Here is a 17,919-nt window from a genome sequence, read left to right as displayed (position 1 = left end):
CATTTCGGCCGATTCCCGAGGCGAACGCCTCCTATTCCCCCACTGCCGCTCGAGACTCGGCGGCCGAGCCGCCGACAGCGCGCTTGACACTGTTTCTCAGGAACGTCACGCGTGCTATACGTAGGATGGAACTACATTCCCCCCGAGCATATTAAGTAGCCAGTTAGAACAGTTTTTATTTTAATAATTAATAATTGAACATCCTTATATTATTATTATTATTAATATTATATATATATTGTTGCTATTAAATTACATATTTAAATAAAACCTGTAATAATTATATAATATTTTTTGGAACTCTTAGTTTGTGTGTTACACTTATAACAAAATTACATAATAATGCATTTATTTTCTCAATATATATAGAATACAATTGATTAAGGAATCGGTAAGCGTGGTGTGTGTAGAAATATGTACTATATATAATTATTATTGTATAATTATAATTAGGATAATAGTTTCCACGCCACCCATGAGGTACTATTGCTGACGTATTTTTCTTTTAAAGTAATTTCTCCAGGCCTCCACTGAAAAGAAAAATAATGTGAAAAAATTTATTAATAAACAAATGAAGTGAAATCAAAGGAACAATCAATAATTGTAAATATTAAGTCAATTTTCTAGGGCCATTTACATAATTCTACAAGAGATGGGATATCTATAATATAGGAATGTTAGAAAAAAATATTTTGCATTTAATGAAGCTAATAATGTATCGCTGAAGGAAGAACGTTTATTGTATTTTTATATATTAATCTTCGAAAATGAGCGTTTACATAAGTATGTAAATTCGAACATTAAAAAAATTCTAAGACCAAAATTTTGAAATTAGAATACTTTAAATTATCTAAATTTTTTTAAAAATCCACTCCTTTTCCTGAATGCATTTTGAGGGAAAGATTATTTTGCAAATCGCAAATTTTCTCTTAAAATTCTAATTTTTTCTTCGATTTCCGCAGTGAGAGGATTTTCAAAAAGAACTAAGTCCTTTCTAAGACTTTCAAAGTCAGTAAAACGCGTGTCAAACTGACTTATTAATGTCAATTGAATATCAGTCAATTAAATGTCAAAGTCATGAAATAAAACATTTTTTTAAATTACAACTTGTGCCGTATTCTCCGAAGAGAATCTGACAGGAGGGATAGAAATGAGAAGTATGTTTTTCTAAATAATTTTTAAATAAAACTAATTTCCTACAAAATGAGTAAATATGACTAACTGATTGACATATTGTCTGGACATAAGACCAACCAGACAATATGTCAATTAGTTAGTCATATTGACTCATTTCGTAGGAAACTAGTTTTATTTAAAAATCACTTAGAAAAAGACAATCTTCATTTCTACCCCTCTTGCCAGATTCTCTTCGAAGAATACGGCACAGTTTGCAATTTTAAAAAATATATTTATTTAATTGACTCTTTAATAAGTCAGTTCGACACTGACTTTGAAAGTCTTAGAAAGGACTTAGTTCTTTTTGAAAATCCTTTCACTGCGGAAATCGAAGAACAAAATTTAGAATATCAAGAGAAACTTTGCAATTTGCAAAATGATCTTTCCCTCAAAACGCGTCCAGAAAAAGAAGCGGATTTTTTTAAGATTTTAGATCATTTAAAATACCCTAATCTTAAAAATTTTGGTCTTCGAATTTTTTCCATGTTCGGATCCACGTACTTATGTGAATGCTCATTTTCGAAGATGAAATGTATAAAAACCGATAAACGTTCTTCATTAAACGATACATCATTAGCTTCATTAATGCGAGCTAGTTCTTCTAACATTCCTATAGATATCCCATCTCTTGTAGAATCATGTAAACGGCCTAGAAAATCAACTTAATTTTTACAATTATTTATTGTTCTTTTGATTTCCGCTTTTCCGCTTATTAATAAATTTTGTCACATTATTTTTCTCTTTAGTGGAGTAGGCCTACTGGGGAAACCACTTTTAAAAAAACGCGTCAGCAATAGTACCTCATGGGTAGCGTGGAAACTATTATCCTAATTATAATTATACAATAATAACACAGGACCACAAAAAAATTTTTTTGAAAAGCAACTGGGATCAGAGTAGGTGTTTTTTATAGATTTTGGGTCACTGAATCCGAATTCGTAAACCGTTTTGCTCCATCACGTCTAGATTTTTAGATAATCGAGAAAAATAGCGGAAAATCTGTGAAAATTGAAATAAACATTTAAAGAAAGAGCAAAAGTATAACATCAAAGAAAGAGAAAAAGTTTAACATCAAAATGCGGTCACAGAACTGATTTAAATATATTTTAGTAAGTTAAATAAAGTGCAAAAAAGGAGGATGTTAAAAAAGGGACGAATTTCGCCCAAAAAGGTGTAAGTAAAAGAAATAATGTTTTTTGTAGATCTTGATCTCCTGAATACGATAAAGCTAATAAAAAGTTCGTGGTGCTTGGGGAACACCTTGAAAATTGAGCATAAACGTGGTGTATTTACAGAAATTCGGATGAGATATATGCTATATCATAAAATGTACTGGTGAAAGATTTGTTGGGGAGAGGGAAAAGGGGGAAAAAAGAGTGTTTTGTGTGCGTGTGTGTGTGCATGTGTGCGTGCGCGAGTGCGGGTGCATGTGCGGGTACGGGTGTGTGCGGGTGTGCGCGTGTGTGTGCGCGTGTGTGCGGGTGTGTGCACACTCGCACACACGCGCACGCGCGCACACACCCGTACCCGCACACGCACCCTCACCCGCACCCGCACCCGCACCCGCACCCGCACCCGCACCCGCACCCGCACCCGCACCCGCACCCGCACCCGCACCCGCACCCGCACCCGCACCCGCACCCGCACCCGCACCCGCACCCGCACCCGCACCCGCACCCGCACCCGCACCCGCGCACGCACACACGCACACACACACACGCACACACGCACGCACACACACGCACACACACACGCACCCGCGCACACACACACGCACACATACATCCGCACCCCGCGCACACAGGCGCACACCCGCACCCGCACCCGCGCACATACACACACACACGCACACGCACCCGCACCCGCGCACGTACACACGCACACACTCTCGCACACATACACCCGCACCCGCGCACACACGCGCACACCCGCACTCGCACCCGCGCACATACACACACACACGTAACGCACCCGCACCCGCGCACGCACACACGCACACACACACACGCACGCACCCGCGCACATACACACACACACGCACCCGCGCACACACGCGCACACCGCACCCGCGCGCGCGCGCACGCACGCGCACACACACACACACACAACACTCTTTCTTCCCCCTTTTCCCTCTTCCCAACAAATCTTTCACCAGTACATTTTATGATATAGCATATATCATCCGAATTTCTGTAAATACACCACGTTTATGCTCAATTTTCAAGGTGTTCCCCAAGCACCACGAACTTTTTATTAGCTTTATCGTATTCAGGAGATCAAGATCTACAAAAAACACTATTTCTTTTACTTACACCTTTTTGGGCGAAATTCGTCCCTTTTTTAACATCCTCCTTTTTTGCACTTTATTTAACTTACCAAAATATATTTAAATCAGTTCTGTGACCGCATTTTGATGTTATACTTTTTCTCTTTCTTTGATGTTATACTTTTGCTCTTTCTTTAAATGTTTATTTCAATTTTCACAGATTTTTCCGCTATTTTCTCGATTATCTAAAAATCTAGACGTGATGGAGCAAAACGGTTTACGAATTCGGATTTAGTGACCCAAAATCTATAAGAAACACCTACTCTGATCCCAGTTGCTTTTCAAAAAAAAATTTTTGTGGTCCTGTGTAATTATATATAGAATCTACATATTTCTACACACACCACGCTTACCGATTTTTTAATCAATTATATTCTATATATATTGCGAAAATAAATGGATTATTATGTAATTTTGTTATAAGTGTAGCACACAAACTAAGAGTTCCAAATAAAATATTATATAATTATTACAGGTTTTATTTAAATATGTAATTTAATAGCAACAATATATATAGAATATTAATAATAATAATAATATAAGGATGTTCAATTATTAATTATTAAAATAAAAACTGTTCTAACTGGCTACTTAAGGGGGTATGCCACCTTTGAGCATGAAATTTAACCTCTTTTTCACGATTTTTTTTAACATATAAGGAATAGAGCAATCGAAAATCGGCTTTAAGGGGTCTTTTTATTATACATTGAAGATGTAAAAAAAAATTTTTTTGTATATAAAATTATTCGTATATAAAATATACACCCTGTCAAAAGAGGCCGTGTGCGTCACGGGGGTCCAGCTGGTGTACACGATTTCGGCTGACTGGTATGACCTAGAACAGAAATCCAAAAAAATTCTTAAACTGTGATAGATTGGCTATGGAGGTACGTAGGATTTTTGAAAAATACTGATTTTTGCGAAATTGACACTAATTTGAACAAAAGTGTCCAAATTTACACTGAAAAATTGTGTATAAATTGGTTCCCAAAAAAAAACTAACAATCCAATTTAAAAACGGCTACGTACCTCCATAGCCAATCTATCACAGATTAAGAATTTTTTTGGATTTCTGTTCTAGGTCATACCAGTCAGCCGAAATCGTGTACACCAGCTGGACCCCCGTGACGCACACGGCCTCTTTTGACAGGGTGTATATTTTATATACGAATAATTTTATATACAAAAATTTTTTTTTTTACATCTTCAATGTATAATAAAAAGACCCCTTAAAGCCGATTTTCGATTGCTCTATTCCTTATATGTTAAAAAAAATCGTGAAAAAGAGGTTAAATTTCATGCTCAAAGGTGGCATACCTCCTTAATATTGCTCGGGGGGAATGTAGTTCCATCCTACGTATAGCACGCGTGACGTTCCTGAGAAACAGTGTCAAGCGCGCTGTCGGCGGCTCGGCCGCCGAGTCTCGAGCGGCAGTGGGGGAATAGGAGGCGTCGCCTCGGGAATCGGCCCGAAATGTGCAACTAAATCCCAGCTCTGATGTATACAAACAGTATGTACATACATATATATATAATAAATTATTTATCATATACATTATTAATAATTATATAACAGTATATACATATGTACCTACTATATATATATATTTTTTTTTTGACACTTTACGCGATGGTGCCCCCTTTGCTAGACTGGCGCGGCGCACATACGCGGTACTGCTTCTTGCGGCGCTCGGCCACTAGCACGTGCGTGAACTGGGGAAAACGTCACCGCGATCCGGTCTCTGCTTATGACAGTAATTTCTCCCTATTATTTCTGTTTATAAAATTAATAATCGTCTACCAATATGCTTGTAATATAAATTTAATATATAAAATAACAGATAAACAAAGCCCATAAGCAACTTTTATATATTATAATATACCCATATAAAAATTGTAATTTAAATAGTCATGTGATTGCATCCGATATATTTACATGAACTACAGAGAAATAAGCTACTAATTTCTTAATGTCAACCTGAACCAAACTAACTATTCATACTTAAGTCCTTCCTACAATTCTTAATTTAAAAATTAAATAACTAAGTTTTAATATTCTTTTAATAAATGTCATTGAAATCAAATTAATGCATACCTGTCTGTTTTTAATAATACTCCCGCTAATACTAATTGACCCACAAACTGGTTCATCAACGTGTGCTTTAGGCAATCATGTATGAAAAATATAAATTGGCATGCAGAAAGCCCTACACATATTCAAAAAGCTCACAAGTCTAAAATCAAAAATCATTAAAATTTCTTTTAATTAAATAAATGTAAATGTTATTCCTTTCTTATAAACATTTAAAATATAAATTAATATAGAAAAAGATACTAATAATATACAAATTCTTAAATGATAATTTACTCTGAAACGTTTATAACGTATTCCCCAAGAAATAAGTAAAACATGTGTGAATTATATTAATTTCAAATCATTGATAAAATAAAATTATATGTAATGATAAAAAAATTTAATAAGAATATTGAGACATGTTCGTTTATCACTGACAGTTCACTGCCGGTACTGGAAGTCTGTAATGTGCGTGACATAAACTATACGTTTGCAGTACTGGCAATGAACTGTCAGCAATAAACGAACATGCCTTAGGGCCGATATCACAGTCTCCGATTAACGTGATCCTCCGATTAAACTCACTCTGCATCTCTTTCTAACTATCCCTCTAGAAAGAGATGCAGAGTGAGTTTAATCGGAGGATCACGTTAATCGGAGACTGTGATATCGGCCCTTAATCTGATAAAAACTATATTTTACTAACTTTATCTTTTCTAACCGTATTATTATAACCTCAACAATTCAAATAGTTAATATAATTAAACAGAATAATATTAATATCTTATATTATACATAAAATATGATTGATGTGGCAATTTATTTCTGTGTAAATTAGTAAATGTATAAACACTTTACCTTTTCATGAAGGCGTGTTTCCGAGAGAGTCTCCAGGCACCTCGAGGCAAGTTCTTCGTGCGATGTAACACCATAATTGTAAAAGTACTATTGTCTTAATAAATACTCGTGCAGAACACGTAAAACACAACGTGAATGCAGAAATGTATAATGTAATCACTCCCGATCACGTCAAAGCACGTCAAAAGCAGCACGTTTCGTGTCACGAACGGATTTTCACGAACGGTCGTTGCGACACAGTCTGGGCCAATTCCTTTTAGCGACACAAGTCGACACAAACATCGTTCTATCCTTCTTGGCATTCAATGAATAACAAAGACAGAACGACACTTGTGTCGACTTGTGTCACTAAAAGGAATTGGCCCTCTATCTCTCTCTGTGATTCTTCTTTTTTTTACCGCTGTTTACCGCGAGCGGCGAGACTATCCCGCGCCAGCGTTATGCCCGTGTCACACTACGTATCGCGGACGCGGATCGGATTGGGATTACGGATCGCGGATCGGATATCAGCCAATCACAGATGAGCTGCTCGTCTGCGATTGGCTAGATTACGATCCGTGATCCGCAATCTCAATCCGATACGCGTCCGTAATACGTAGTGTGAAGAGCACTTTAAGGAAATGCGTATCAGTGAGTCGCGCGCTTGAGAGAGAGTGCGTGTGTACACCCTGAAAAATTTTGTGTACCAAATGTCAATGAAAGTCCACTCTAAATTTTGTGTTAAAATAACTCATTCATCGTGTTACTTGTTGACATTTAGGAAAGTTATATCAACATTTTTTACAAGTTATTTTTACATTATTGTAAACATATATTGTAAAAAATGTCGATATAACATTTCTAAATGTATAACATTTCTAACATGTCAACAAGTAACACGATGAATAAGTTATTTTTAACACAAAATTTAGAGTGGACTTTCATTGACATTTTGATAAACAAAATTTTTTACTGTGTACGTGTGTATGTTTGTGTGTGTGCGTGCGCTCGACGATGCTGCTCGCCGCGGCGCGGGCGGTTCGCTGCGTGCACGAGCCTGAATTGAATTGTGCCTTCAAACTCCTACTTCAAACTTACATTTTCTGAACAATAAATTAATGTAGAACGATGATTTTTTTTAAATCTGGGGTAGCTTGTCGAGCTATAAACAAATAATGCAATTAATTTTTTCTAAAACTGTATACAAGCCAAAAATTTTTAATTTTTTTATTTTTCATATTTTATTTCTCTTGTTTATTATTAATAAATGATGTTTTTAGAGTGAAATACATAATGCAGTAACAAATAGATGTCGCATAAAGCACGTCTTATTTAAATCTTAAAAATATGCAAATTTTGAATTTTTTCGTATAAATATAACAAATTTTTTATATGCAACAAGCTTACACTTTTCTTTTTAATATTTACTACATAACACTAATTTTACATACTTACTTTATTCACTTATGAGATATACAAATATTTGATAATGTAGAAATTATTTTATATTGATTTTTGTATGGTAAAAGTTAAAATGGAAAAGTGTAAGCTTGTATGCATAAATATGGTTAATAAATACTCACGTACAAGTGCGCGCGCAAATATACAGTTTATCAATTCATTTAAATACATTTTGTGCAATTACTCGGCAATCAAAGTTTACTGTAAGGAAAAAGTACCTGTATTGATATTTATAACTAATTCCTAGCAATAATATTTAAAAATCGGCCTCGAAGGATCTCTTGCAAATTTCAAGACGATCATTTAAAAAAAATGCGTTTAAATTGGTTGAAAACTGAGAGCTCTATACATTTTTTAAACAAATTGCGTCCTGCGGGATCACTGAGTAGCGGCGCGGCGTGTTGCTTTCGCCCGAACGTCGAAAAGTCCACCAGCGACGTTTTGCAAGCCGAGCGCTGAGCGCGTGGCAACGCTGTAGCTGAGCGCACACGCGGCAACTCTGGATCACGTGTCGTACGCCGTTGTGGCGCGCCACAACGTGAATTCGCTGGCGTGCTCGATGCCTCGATGTTCGATCGTGTTTTGTCCGGACGGCTATTTACAACTAGTGCTTTCCACGCCACGTGAAGATGTCGACGAGGAAAAAATGTAAGTAGACACATTTTTTAATATAAATGTATATAATAGTGTAGTAATTAGTGTAGTGAGTGAGTGAGTGAGTGAATGATCGCGAGAGAAAGCAGGAAAGAAAGGGAAAAAAAGCAGAAGAAAACGAGAGATACATTTGAAAGAATTATTCTCTTGCGTTTTCACTCATTCGCTCACTCTCGTTTTCTTCTGCGTTCTTTTTCTCTTCTTTATTCGCTTGCTCACTCTTTCTCATTCATTCAACGAACGAGCGAATGAGAAAAAGAGACATATAATTTTAATTATTTGCAATTTTTCCAGCAAAAAGCTTGGGTGCGACGACAATGTCGACGCCATCAACACCAGCCCCGGCGCCGGCGCTAGCGCTGGCAGAAGCCGCGGCGCCGGCGCTAGCGCTGGCAGAAGCCCCGGCGCCGTCGTCAACATCGCCATGGCCACCATCGTCAACACCAGCTTCGCCGGCAGCAGCCCTGGCGCCGTCGGCGGCATCGGCATGGCTACCATCGTCATCGTCAGCGTCAACGTCAACCTCGGCGCCAGCGACACCAGCAGCGATAGTAGCACCAACGCCAGCATCGAATCCAGATTACCAAAGAATGCCGAATACACATAAAAAGGTATAAAATAACTGCATAATTTATATACATATGCGTCATTCTACATTAATGCCCGGTTTCTTCACCGTCGGATAACTTTATCCTTAGGTTAAATTCACTCTTCGTCTCTCTCTAAGAGTTAGGTTAGAAAGAGATGAAGAGTGAGTTTATCCTAAGGATAAAGTTATCCGATCACATGCTAACTTTTGTGCCAATATAAATTATATAGACCTCATGAGAATTAATTTAAATTTCTTATGTGCAAATCCCTTTTCTATTAGCTGCTAAAAATGTAAGCAAAATGCTTGATTTGTAATTTTCAGACAATGTTATAATTTAAGTTTTTGTGTAAAGTAATGCACAGTAACAGTCTTGTATCTCAAGTCTTAAATGTGAATACGAGGACAACATTTGCAAGAAATATACGTATGTAAACACAGGAAAATAACAATTTTACTGTATGACTGCTAATTATAGATGAATATTTTATAGATATTTATGACACAATACTTTTAACTTTTGTATAAGAAATAAAATATTAAATCAAACGTTCTATGAAATAAAATGTTTGATTTAATAGTATTATATGTTTCAATAATCTTTTTACAGTACAATATACAGTAAAATTGTTACTTGTTCATGTGTTTACATACGTATATTTCTTGCAAATGTTGTCCTCGTATTCACATTTAAGACTTGAGATACAAGACAGTTACTGTGCATTACTTTACACAAAAACTTAAATCATAACATTGTCTGAAAATTACAAATCAAGCATTTTGCTTACATCTTTAGCAGCTAATAGAAAAGGGATTTGCACATAAGAAATTTAAATTAAATCTCATGAGGTCTATATAATTTATATTGGCACAAAAGTTAGCATGTGATGATTAAGCATGTTTTAATATAATTTATGTGTATTATTGTTATATATTTGTATAATATTAATTAAATATGTTACATATGTAATTAATGTATATGCAAATAATTTAATATATATTGTTTTAGATTATAAAACAGTGGATGAGGCGAGTGGTGGCGGCAGAGAGGCGCAAGAGAGGGCACTTGGCCCATTCTGGATACGCACCGCCGCCGCAGCCGGTATACGCACCACCGCCGCACCCGGTATACGCACCACCACCGCACCCGATGTATCCACCAGCGCCTCCTCAGCCGGTGTACGCACCGCCGCCGCAGCTGGTGTACGCACCGCCCGCGCCGCCGCAGCCGGTGTACGCACCGCCGCCGCACACGGAGTACCCACCAGCGCCGATGTACGCGTCGACACCAATGTACGCGCCGACGCAGCAGCCGGTGTATCAATCAGGATACGTACCGCCGCCGGGGTTCAATTAAAAATAATGGAAATAATTCAGATGAAGGTACGAGATCTGCCCTGCTGTTACAGAGCTCGTTCTCAAGATGTTTTCTTTCACTTATGATTGAGTTATAAGTGAAGGACAACATTTTGAGAACGAGTTCCAGCAGATCGTAGATCTTTGTACCTTCACCTGAATTATTTCCATTGCGACCGGCTGCGTGTAAGCACATTCTCGAGAACGACAAATCGAGAATCGCATGGGAACATGTAAACGAACAATGTTTTCGTGTTCGCATACATATGTAGCTCTTCTGAAATTGGAATTAGCTATCTCTCTAATATGAGGCGAGTTTTTTAATTCATCAATTGATCAATCATATTATGCGCAAATACTGGTTTTACAAAGCAAAGTTGTGTCTGCGCATAATGCGATTAGTCCATAAATGAATTAAAAAACTCGACTTATATTGGAGAAATAGTTAATTCCAATATCAGCAGAGCTGCATGTTATTTGAACGCGAAAAGATTGTTCGTTTAGATGTTCCGATGCGATCGATTCTCGATTTCTTGTTCTCGAGAATGTGCTTTTTTATGTTCAACTTATTTTATGTATGTTTTCTTTCGTTTCTTTTTTTTTAGTTTTATTTCTTACATTATATTATACTGAAATGGAAAAGTTGCAGTTTCATATATGGAAGATATAGTTTTTTTTTCGTATATTTTCTTTCAATTCTTTTTTTTTTTTTTAGTTTTATTTCTTATATTATATTATACTGAAATGGAAAAGTTGCAGTTTCATATATGGAAGATATAGTTTTTTTTCGTATATTTTCTTTCATTTCTTTTTTTTTTAGTTTTATTTCTTACATTATATTATACTGAAATGGAAAAGTTGCAGTTTCATATATGGAAGATATAGTATGCAATACGTACATACACACACACATACACATACACACACACACGACACACACACACATACACACACACACATATATATACACACAAATATGTAAATAACAAAAAAATATATATATATATTTCTTTTTTGTTATTTACATATTTGTGTGTATATATGTGTTGTATACTATAAATATGTATGTATGTGTAAAGCTTATTATAAGTTTTAGAAACTATTCCGTAAACTTATTCGATTAATTTATCAAAATAATAATGGTGGTTTATATATAATTTTTGCATTTGTCAGATCATAAGAGTCAATTGACTATTGATACCGATGTTCGATTAAAAAAGACTATACCAATGCTTTATATCAATTAATTTCCTTTGTAACTCTTTATCTGTAGTGACTCTCTATTGTATGTGCAGAGCCTATTATAAGTTTTAAAAACTATTCTGTAAACTTGTTCGATTAATTTATCAAAATAGTAATGGTGATTTATATATTATTTTTGTATTTGTCAGATCATAGGAGTCAATTGACTATTGATACCGATGTTTGATTAAATAATTAAAAAAGACTATACCAATGCTTTATATCAATTTCCTTTGTAACTTTTTATTTGTAGTGAATCCCTATTGCAGTACTTTATCATACAAAAACCGTAAATATTAATTAGGATTATTACTTGGTATGTTTAGAGTACTGGCATCTACAAGTAATATAAAAATCTGTATTAATTTAATTTGCCTGTACTTGCCTGTCATTAATATTGTACAGCACAGAAATCTTTTAAATAAGCACTGTTATATTGTTTTACACGTCATTGTAACAAGTGTATATTATTCTCTGGAAAGTAAAATAAACTGTTGTAAGAAAACTGAGACAAGGTTGCGTTCAAAATTTACAATTCATTGAGCATCATTATAACGATATTGAAATTTAACGCATAGCTTTATGTATACCATTATCCCAATTGGTATTTTGACGTAGCAACATAAACTCTTGAAACGTAAAGAGTGAATACGTTAGGTGATATTTGGTATTATCTGATTCGTTAAAAAATTCAACTTGTTTTTGTATATAAACATTTTCTATCTCTATTGTTACCTACAACGATCGACTTAGAAATAGAGGCGATTTTTTAAACAGTTCGTCTACCTTTATTTTAAATAATTCACTTTGTATAGGTTCATTTAATTGGCAGAGTGGATTCTTTACATATGTATAATTGCGATAATTATGTATATACATGATTATATAAAAGATATTTATATAAATACATTATTATACAAAAGAAAGAAAACATATTTGAACATATTTGGTACTTGGATATATTTGGTACGTAATTACACATATGTATATATGTTTTTAAATGACAAATTTTTTATCGGGGCAACGTTACATGGAGGTATCGTGTATTATGTACTTTGGTCGATGCAACAGATCGATGAAACAGCAGCGCCACCTCTCCAAAATATCCGGAACTACTGTCTTACGTAATTTGGTCCGCTCACCGGTCTGCTTACCATTCCGCGTAGGTTTATGTGAATAAAATGTTTGACAGGATGGATCTTTTTTATTAGAGACTTGTTCGTATTTTTATCGCTACCACAATGTTCATTATTCCTGTCCGAGTCCAGCTATGCTCTCAATTTATGCCGCTCACCTCGTATAACTTTTATACGAGTGAATGTTTGAGTGAGTGTCTGTGTGTTGACAATTTTACGCCTTTTTCGGTCTTTAATTGAGCATAGCTGGATTTGTTTTCGTGCGTACTTTATACCTGTCAAAGGATTTTTTAATCCGTAAAGCCAATTCGAAGATCCATCCTGTCAAAGAAAATGAACTGTAATGTCGGTATCCAGCATCCCCTTAAAATAATTATAATAAATCTAACCTCATAAGATAGTGTCTGAGCTACTACACGCATTGCTCCAATTATAGAATATATTGAATTTTAAGATCATCCTATCAATAAAAATATATACCCCATAACTGTTAAAATAATCATCACTATTAATAAAGAATAATTTATATAATAAATATTAGTAATTAACGGTATTATTATTCAATTCATTAATATCATAAAAATCAATAAAATAGGACAAATATAAAATAAATAATAATTAGATTTATAAATTATAAAAAATTCTTTCTTAAATAATTTTACTGCATCTCTAAAGGGTTGTAAAACCCCTCTTATCCCAACCTTATTTGGACCCTTTCGTAATTGAACATACCCCAAAATTTTCCGCTCTAATAATGTTAAAAATGCAACTCTCACTAATACAATTAACAAAATTAATAATATTCTAATTAAATTCAATATCAAATATATAAATATCTTTAAAGAAAATATTTTCTCCCTCACAAAATTAAATAATAATATTATTACTTATATAATGAATCTTCTTATACTTATATTAAATTCTAAATTTAATGCACTTATTCTGCCAAAGTAATTATAAATAAATAAATTTTTATGCTAACAAAATATAATAATTTTAAAAATAAAGTCCTTTCGTACAAATATTTTTCAAATAATTATAGATAGAAACCGATCTGGCTTACGCCGATCTAAACTCAAATCATGTAAAATTTTAAAAGTCGAACAGACTTAAATATTAAACATCTACATTTAATTTTTATTTTAATTCAACATCGAGGTCGCAATCATTTTTATCAATAAGATCTATCCAAAAATATTACGCTGTTATCCCTAAGGTAATTAATTCTTTTTAAAATTTTTAACCATTCTTTCAATTATCCATTAATATATTAATAATATTTTAATTAAAGTTCCACAAATTTAACAATCCTCCCAACTAAATATAATTTTTAATATTTTATTCCAAAAAATTTTAATATTATCTTATATTAAATTCTATAGGGTCTTCTCGTCCCATAATATTACCTAAGTATTTTTACTTAATTAATAAATTAAATCTCTAAATTTATAAGACAGTATAAATTTCATCAATTCCTTCAGCCTAGCTTCCTTTTAAAAAACAATTGATTATGCTACCTTAGTACAGTCAATATACTGCAGCCATTTAACTAAATCATAAAGCAGAAAACAATTTTATATTATTATCATAAAACCATGTTTTTATTAAACAGGTGAATTTATCCTTTTGCCTAATTCCTTAATATTATATTTTAAATAATTTTTTTCTCTAAATAATTTTTTACTTTTACTAATATTATCATTATTATTTAACTTATTTAATTTAAATTAATATTTTCTTTTATTATTAAATCTTATTTTTAAAATCTATAATTATTCTAAATCTATAAATTATTACATTTTTTCTATTAAATTCAAATATTATAAACATTCTTATAATAATTTTTAATAAAACTTATTTTAAATTATATTTATCCCTTAAATGCCACACCTCTCAAGAATCTCGTAAATGACACATGGGGTCTAGAAGACCCCAGCATGAAAAATGTCTCCTTACTTATTGATTTTTTGATATTTAGTTATGAAAATTATTTTCAATGTTGTTCAAGGCTTAAAAAAGAGAATAAAATGCTTATATTGTTAAAATTTTAATTTCAAAATAGTATAAAAAATTAAGATCGCTAACAGTTAAAATATTGGCTCCAAAATAAAAAAAATAAAAAATAAAAAATAAATAAATATGAGCTCCATTTTTGGCGGGAACATTTGAAAATATATCATTCTAAAGGGTCTGGGGTCCGCTGGACCCCGGATGGCATTTAAGGGTTATAGTTAGTTAGTTAGTTAGTTTATTCATAATCCATGCCTTGACGGCTTTGGATAGCTTCCAATACATTTGCGCTTTTATATACATTTGATTCCATTTTCGCTGTTTTGAGATTGCAATATCATCGCCGAGTTCCGAAAGTCTACTTTACACACAGATGCCAATATATCCCCAAATTCCAACGTAAAAATAACCCCAATACTAAGTCAGATACTAAAATACAATAAATTATATAATATAAATGAAATAAAATATAAAATACAATAAAATAAAATACAAAAATAACCCTACTACTAAGTCAGATACTAAAATACATAAATTAGTTAAATTAAATCAATTAAAACAATAAGTTCTCTTTCATAAAAATTCCAAATAAAATAAATACAATAAAACAAAATAGTGACTCGAGTTTTAACATTAACCAAGGGACTTTGGTATTTCCGTCGCTCCGCACCTCCCCTCGCCCCTCTCCCCCCCTCCTCCATCTCCGACTTCTCCTCCCTAATTCTGTCCACTCTCCTCATTGCCTCATAGCCGCCTCCGCCCTCGCTCAGGACCTCCTCCATCCGCATCTCTACTCTCGTTGCTTCACACTCCCCCAAAACGTGCCATATGTTTTCTTCCTCTTCTTTACACATTCTGCATTATCTGTCTTCTTCCTCTCTCCAATATTGGCTTCCCTTCATTTCGTTTCCGCATCTGTATCTCGCTATTACATTCCTGGCCTTCTTTTTCTTTCTTCCCTGTAGGTATTTCGGTACTCCTTCCGTTATTATACTTCTGTAGTACTCATTATATCTCGATTCTCCTATTTTCTTTCTTCTTTCCTCCTTTTCCATTCTTTCTATTCCCTTCATCATTTCTCGCGTTATCCTTTCCGGCTCCTCTCTCTTTCTTCTCTCTTCTAGCCCATTCTTGGTCAACTCCAGCCTCTCCAGCACCTCTCCTCTCCTTCTTCTCCACTTGTGCTCTTCGTTCTCTCCCCCCTCTCTGTCTATTTCTCTAATACATTCCCTTACTATTTTCTTCTTCGACTTCCTTGCGGTTTCTTCATATTTTATTGCCCTTTTCAATGCTTCAAGTCTCAGTTCCCTCATCTTTGTCTCTTCTATCAAAATGTAGTTTGGTGTTCTTCTGTCCAGTCCCAATATCCATTTCACGTATTTTTTCTTTACTTTATCCAGCCTTTCGTCGTTTCTCCATCCCCACACCTCTGCCCCATACAAGGCTATGCTTCCCACTATCGAATCAAACATTTTCATTCTTCTTCCGAAATCTTCCTTGAATAGCCTCTCCCCAATGCTCCATATTTGCTTCATCGCTATCGTCGCTCTTCTCATCCTATCTTCAATGTGTTTCTCCGATCCTCCATTCTTCTGCATCACATATCCTAGGTACTTCATCTCTTTCACCTCCTCTATGTTCTCGTCCCCCCACTTCCACTCTCTCCTGCTCCTTCCTCCACCTCCCCTCTCAAACACCATTACCTTTGATTTTTCTGGACTCAGATATAATCCTTTCCTTTCTAGGTATCTCTTGAATCTTCTTATCATTTCTCTCAGTTCTTGTTCACTCTTTGCCAGCAACACCATGTCGTCTGCGTATGCAATTGTCCAGAACTTTTTCCTTCCTACCACAATTCCACCAGTTTGCTCCTTCCTCATCTCTGCCTCCAAATCCGACCCATAAGCGTTGAACAGCGCAGGACTTATGGGGCACCCCTGCCTCACTCCGCTTTTCGTCCAAAATTCTTCTGACCTTCTTTTCCCTACTTTTACAATGTTCTTCGTTTCCCTATACGTTTCCATTATTCTCTTCCTTAGCCTCCTTCCTATCTGTAACTTCCTTAACATTTTCCCTAGTTCTTTTCTATCTACCTTATCGAAGGCCGCCTTTAAATCCGCGAAGAACACGAACACCTTCCCCCTCTTCTTTGCCAGTTCTCGGTTTATCACATGGTTTAATGTATATATTGCATCAACCGTACCTCTCCCCGCTCTAAATCCGAATTGCCCCTCTTCCAGTTTCTCTTCGATTTCCTTCTTTAATCTTCCATTCAGCACATTCGCATATACCTTGTAGGCAGTGTCCATTAAGGTCACTCCTCTGTAATTTTTTACCTCATTTTTCTCTCCTTTCTTAAATATAGGGCTTATCAACCCTCTGTTCCATTCTTCTGGGATTCCTTCTCCTTTCCATATTTTGTTCAACAGAACTACGAACACCTCTCCTATTTCTTTCGGCATCAGTCTCCATGCTTCATTCTCGATTCCATTTTCCCCCGGTGCTTTGCCTTTCTTTAACTCCACAAGCTGCTTAATTATTTCTTCTCTTGTTAACTCTTCCTCCTCCTCTCTGTCCCCCTCCTCCTTGTCCTCTTCTCCGTCCTCCTCCATCCCCATCACCGTTCTTTCCTTTGTTCCTTCCAGAAGCTCCATAAAGTGCGCCGTCCAACTTTCCAGTTCTATATTTTCGTCTATCCTTTCTCTCTTCTTCCTGTATCTGTTAATGTATCTCCACGCTTCCTCCTCCGTTCTTATCGCACTTATCTTCTCTTCTTCTTCCCTCTCATGCCTCTTCCTCTCTTTGTCGCACCATGTTCTATATTCTTTCCTCTTCGTGATGTATTCTTCCCTATTACTCTTTCCACTTTTTAATCTTCTTAGTTCCCTTCTCAACTCTTTCTTCTTTTCTTTCCATTGTTTGCTGTGCCACTCTCTCCTTCTTAATTTCCATGGCGTTATTTTCCTCTTTACCTTCGTAATTGTCTCCTTCACTTTTTCCTCTATCTCTCTCCATATCTCCTGGCTCTTCGTCTTTTCGCATGTCCAATCTTTGCACT

The 17,919-nt window shown here is 35.0% G+C and overlaps 1 protein-coding gene across 1 annotated transcript; it reads right to left on the bottom strand.

Moving 5' to 3' along the window:
- Nucleotides 1–14,999: 14,999 nt before the first annotated feature.
- Nucleotides 15,000–16,941, bottom strand: LOC139778572 (uncharacterized). The gene has a single exon (XM_071716561.1). It carries the CDS (start codon nt 16,928–16,930, stop codon nt 15,722–15,724), a length of 1,209 nt encoding a protein of 402 aa, XP_071572662.1. The 5' UTR covers nt 16,931–16,941; the 3' UTR covers nt 15,000–15,721.
- Nucleotides 16,942–17,919: the final 978 nt, after the last annotated feature.

Source organism: Temnothorax nylanderi, unplaced genomic scaffold (assembly GCF_030848795.1).
Source record: "Temnothorax nylanderi isolate EJ_2023f unplaced genomic scaffold, tnyl_v1.0 TNYL_tig0188_pilon, whole genome shotgun sequence".
NCBI classification, from domain to species: Eukaryota; Metazoa; Arthropoda; class Insecta; order Hymenoptera; family Formicidae; genus Temnothorax; species Temnothorax nylanderi.
This window is presented reverse-complemented; position numbering and strand designations above follow the sequence as displayed.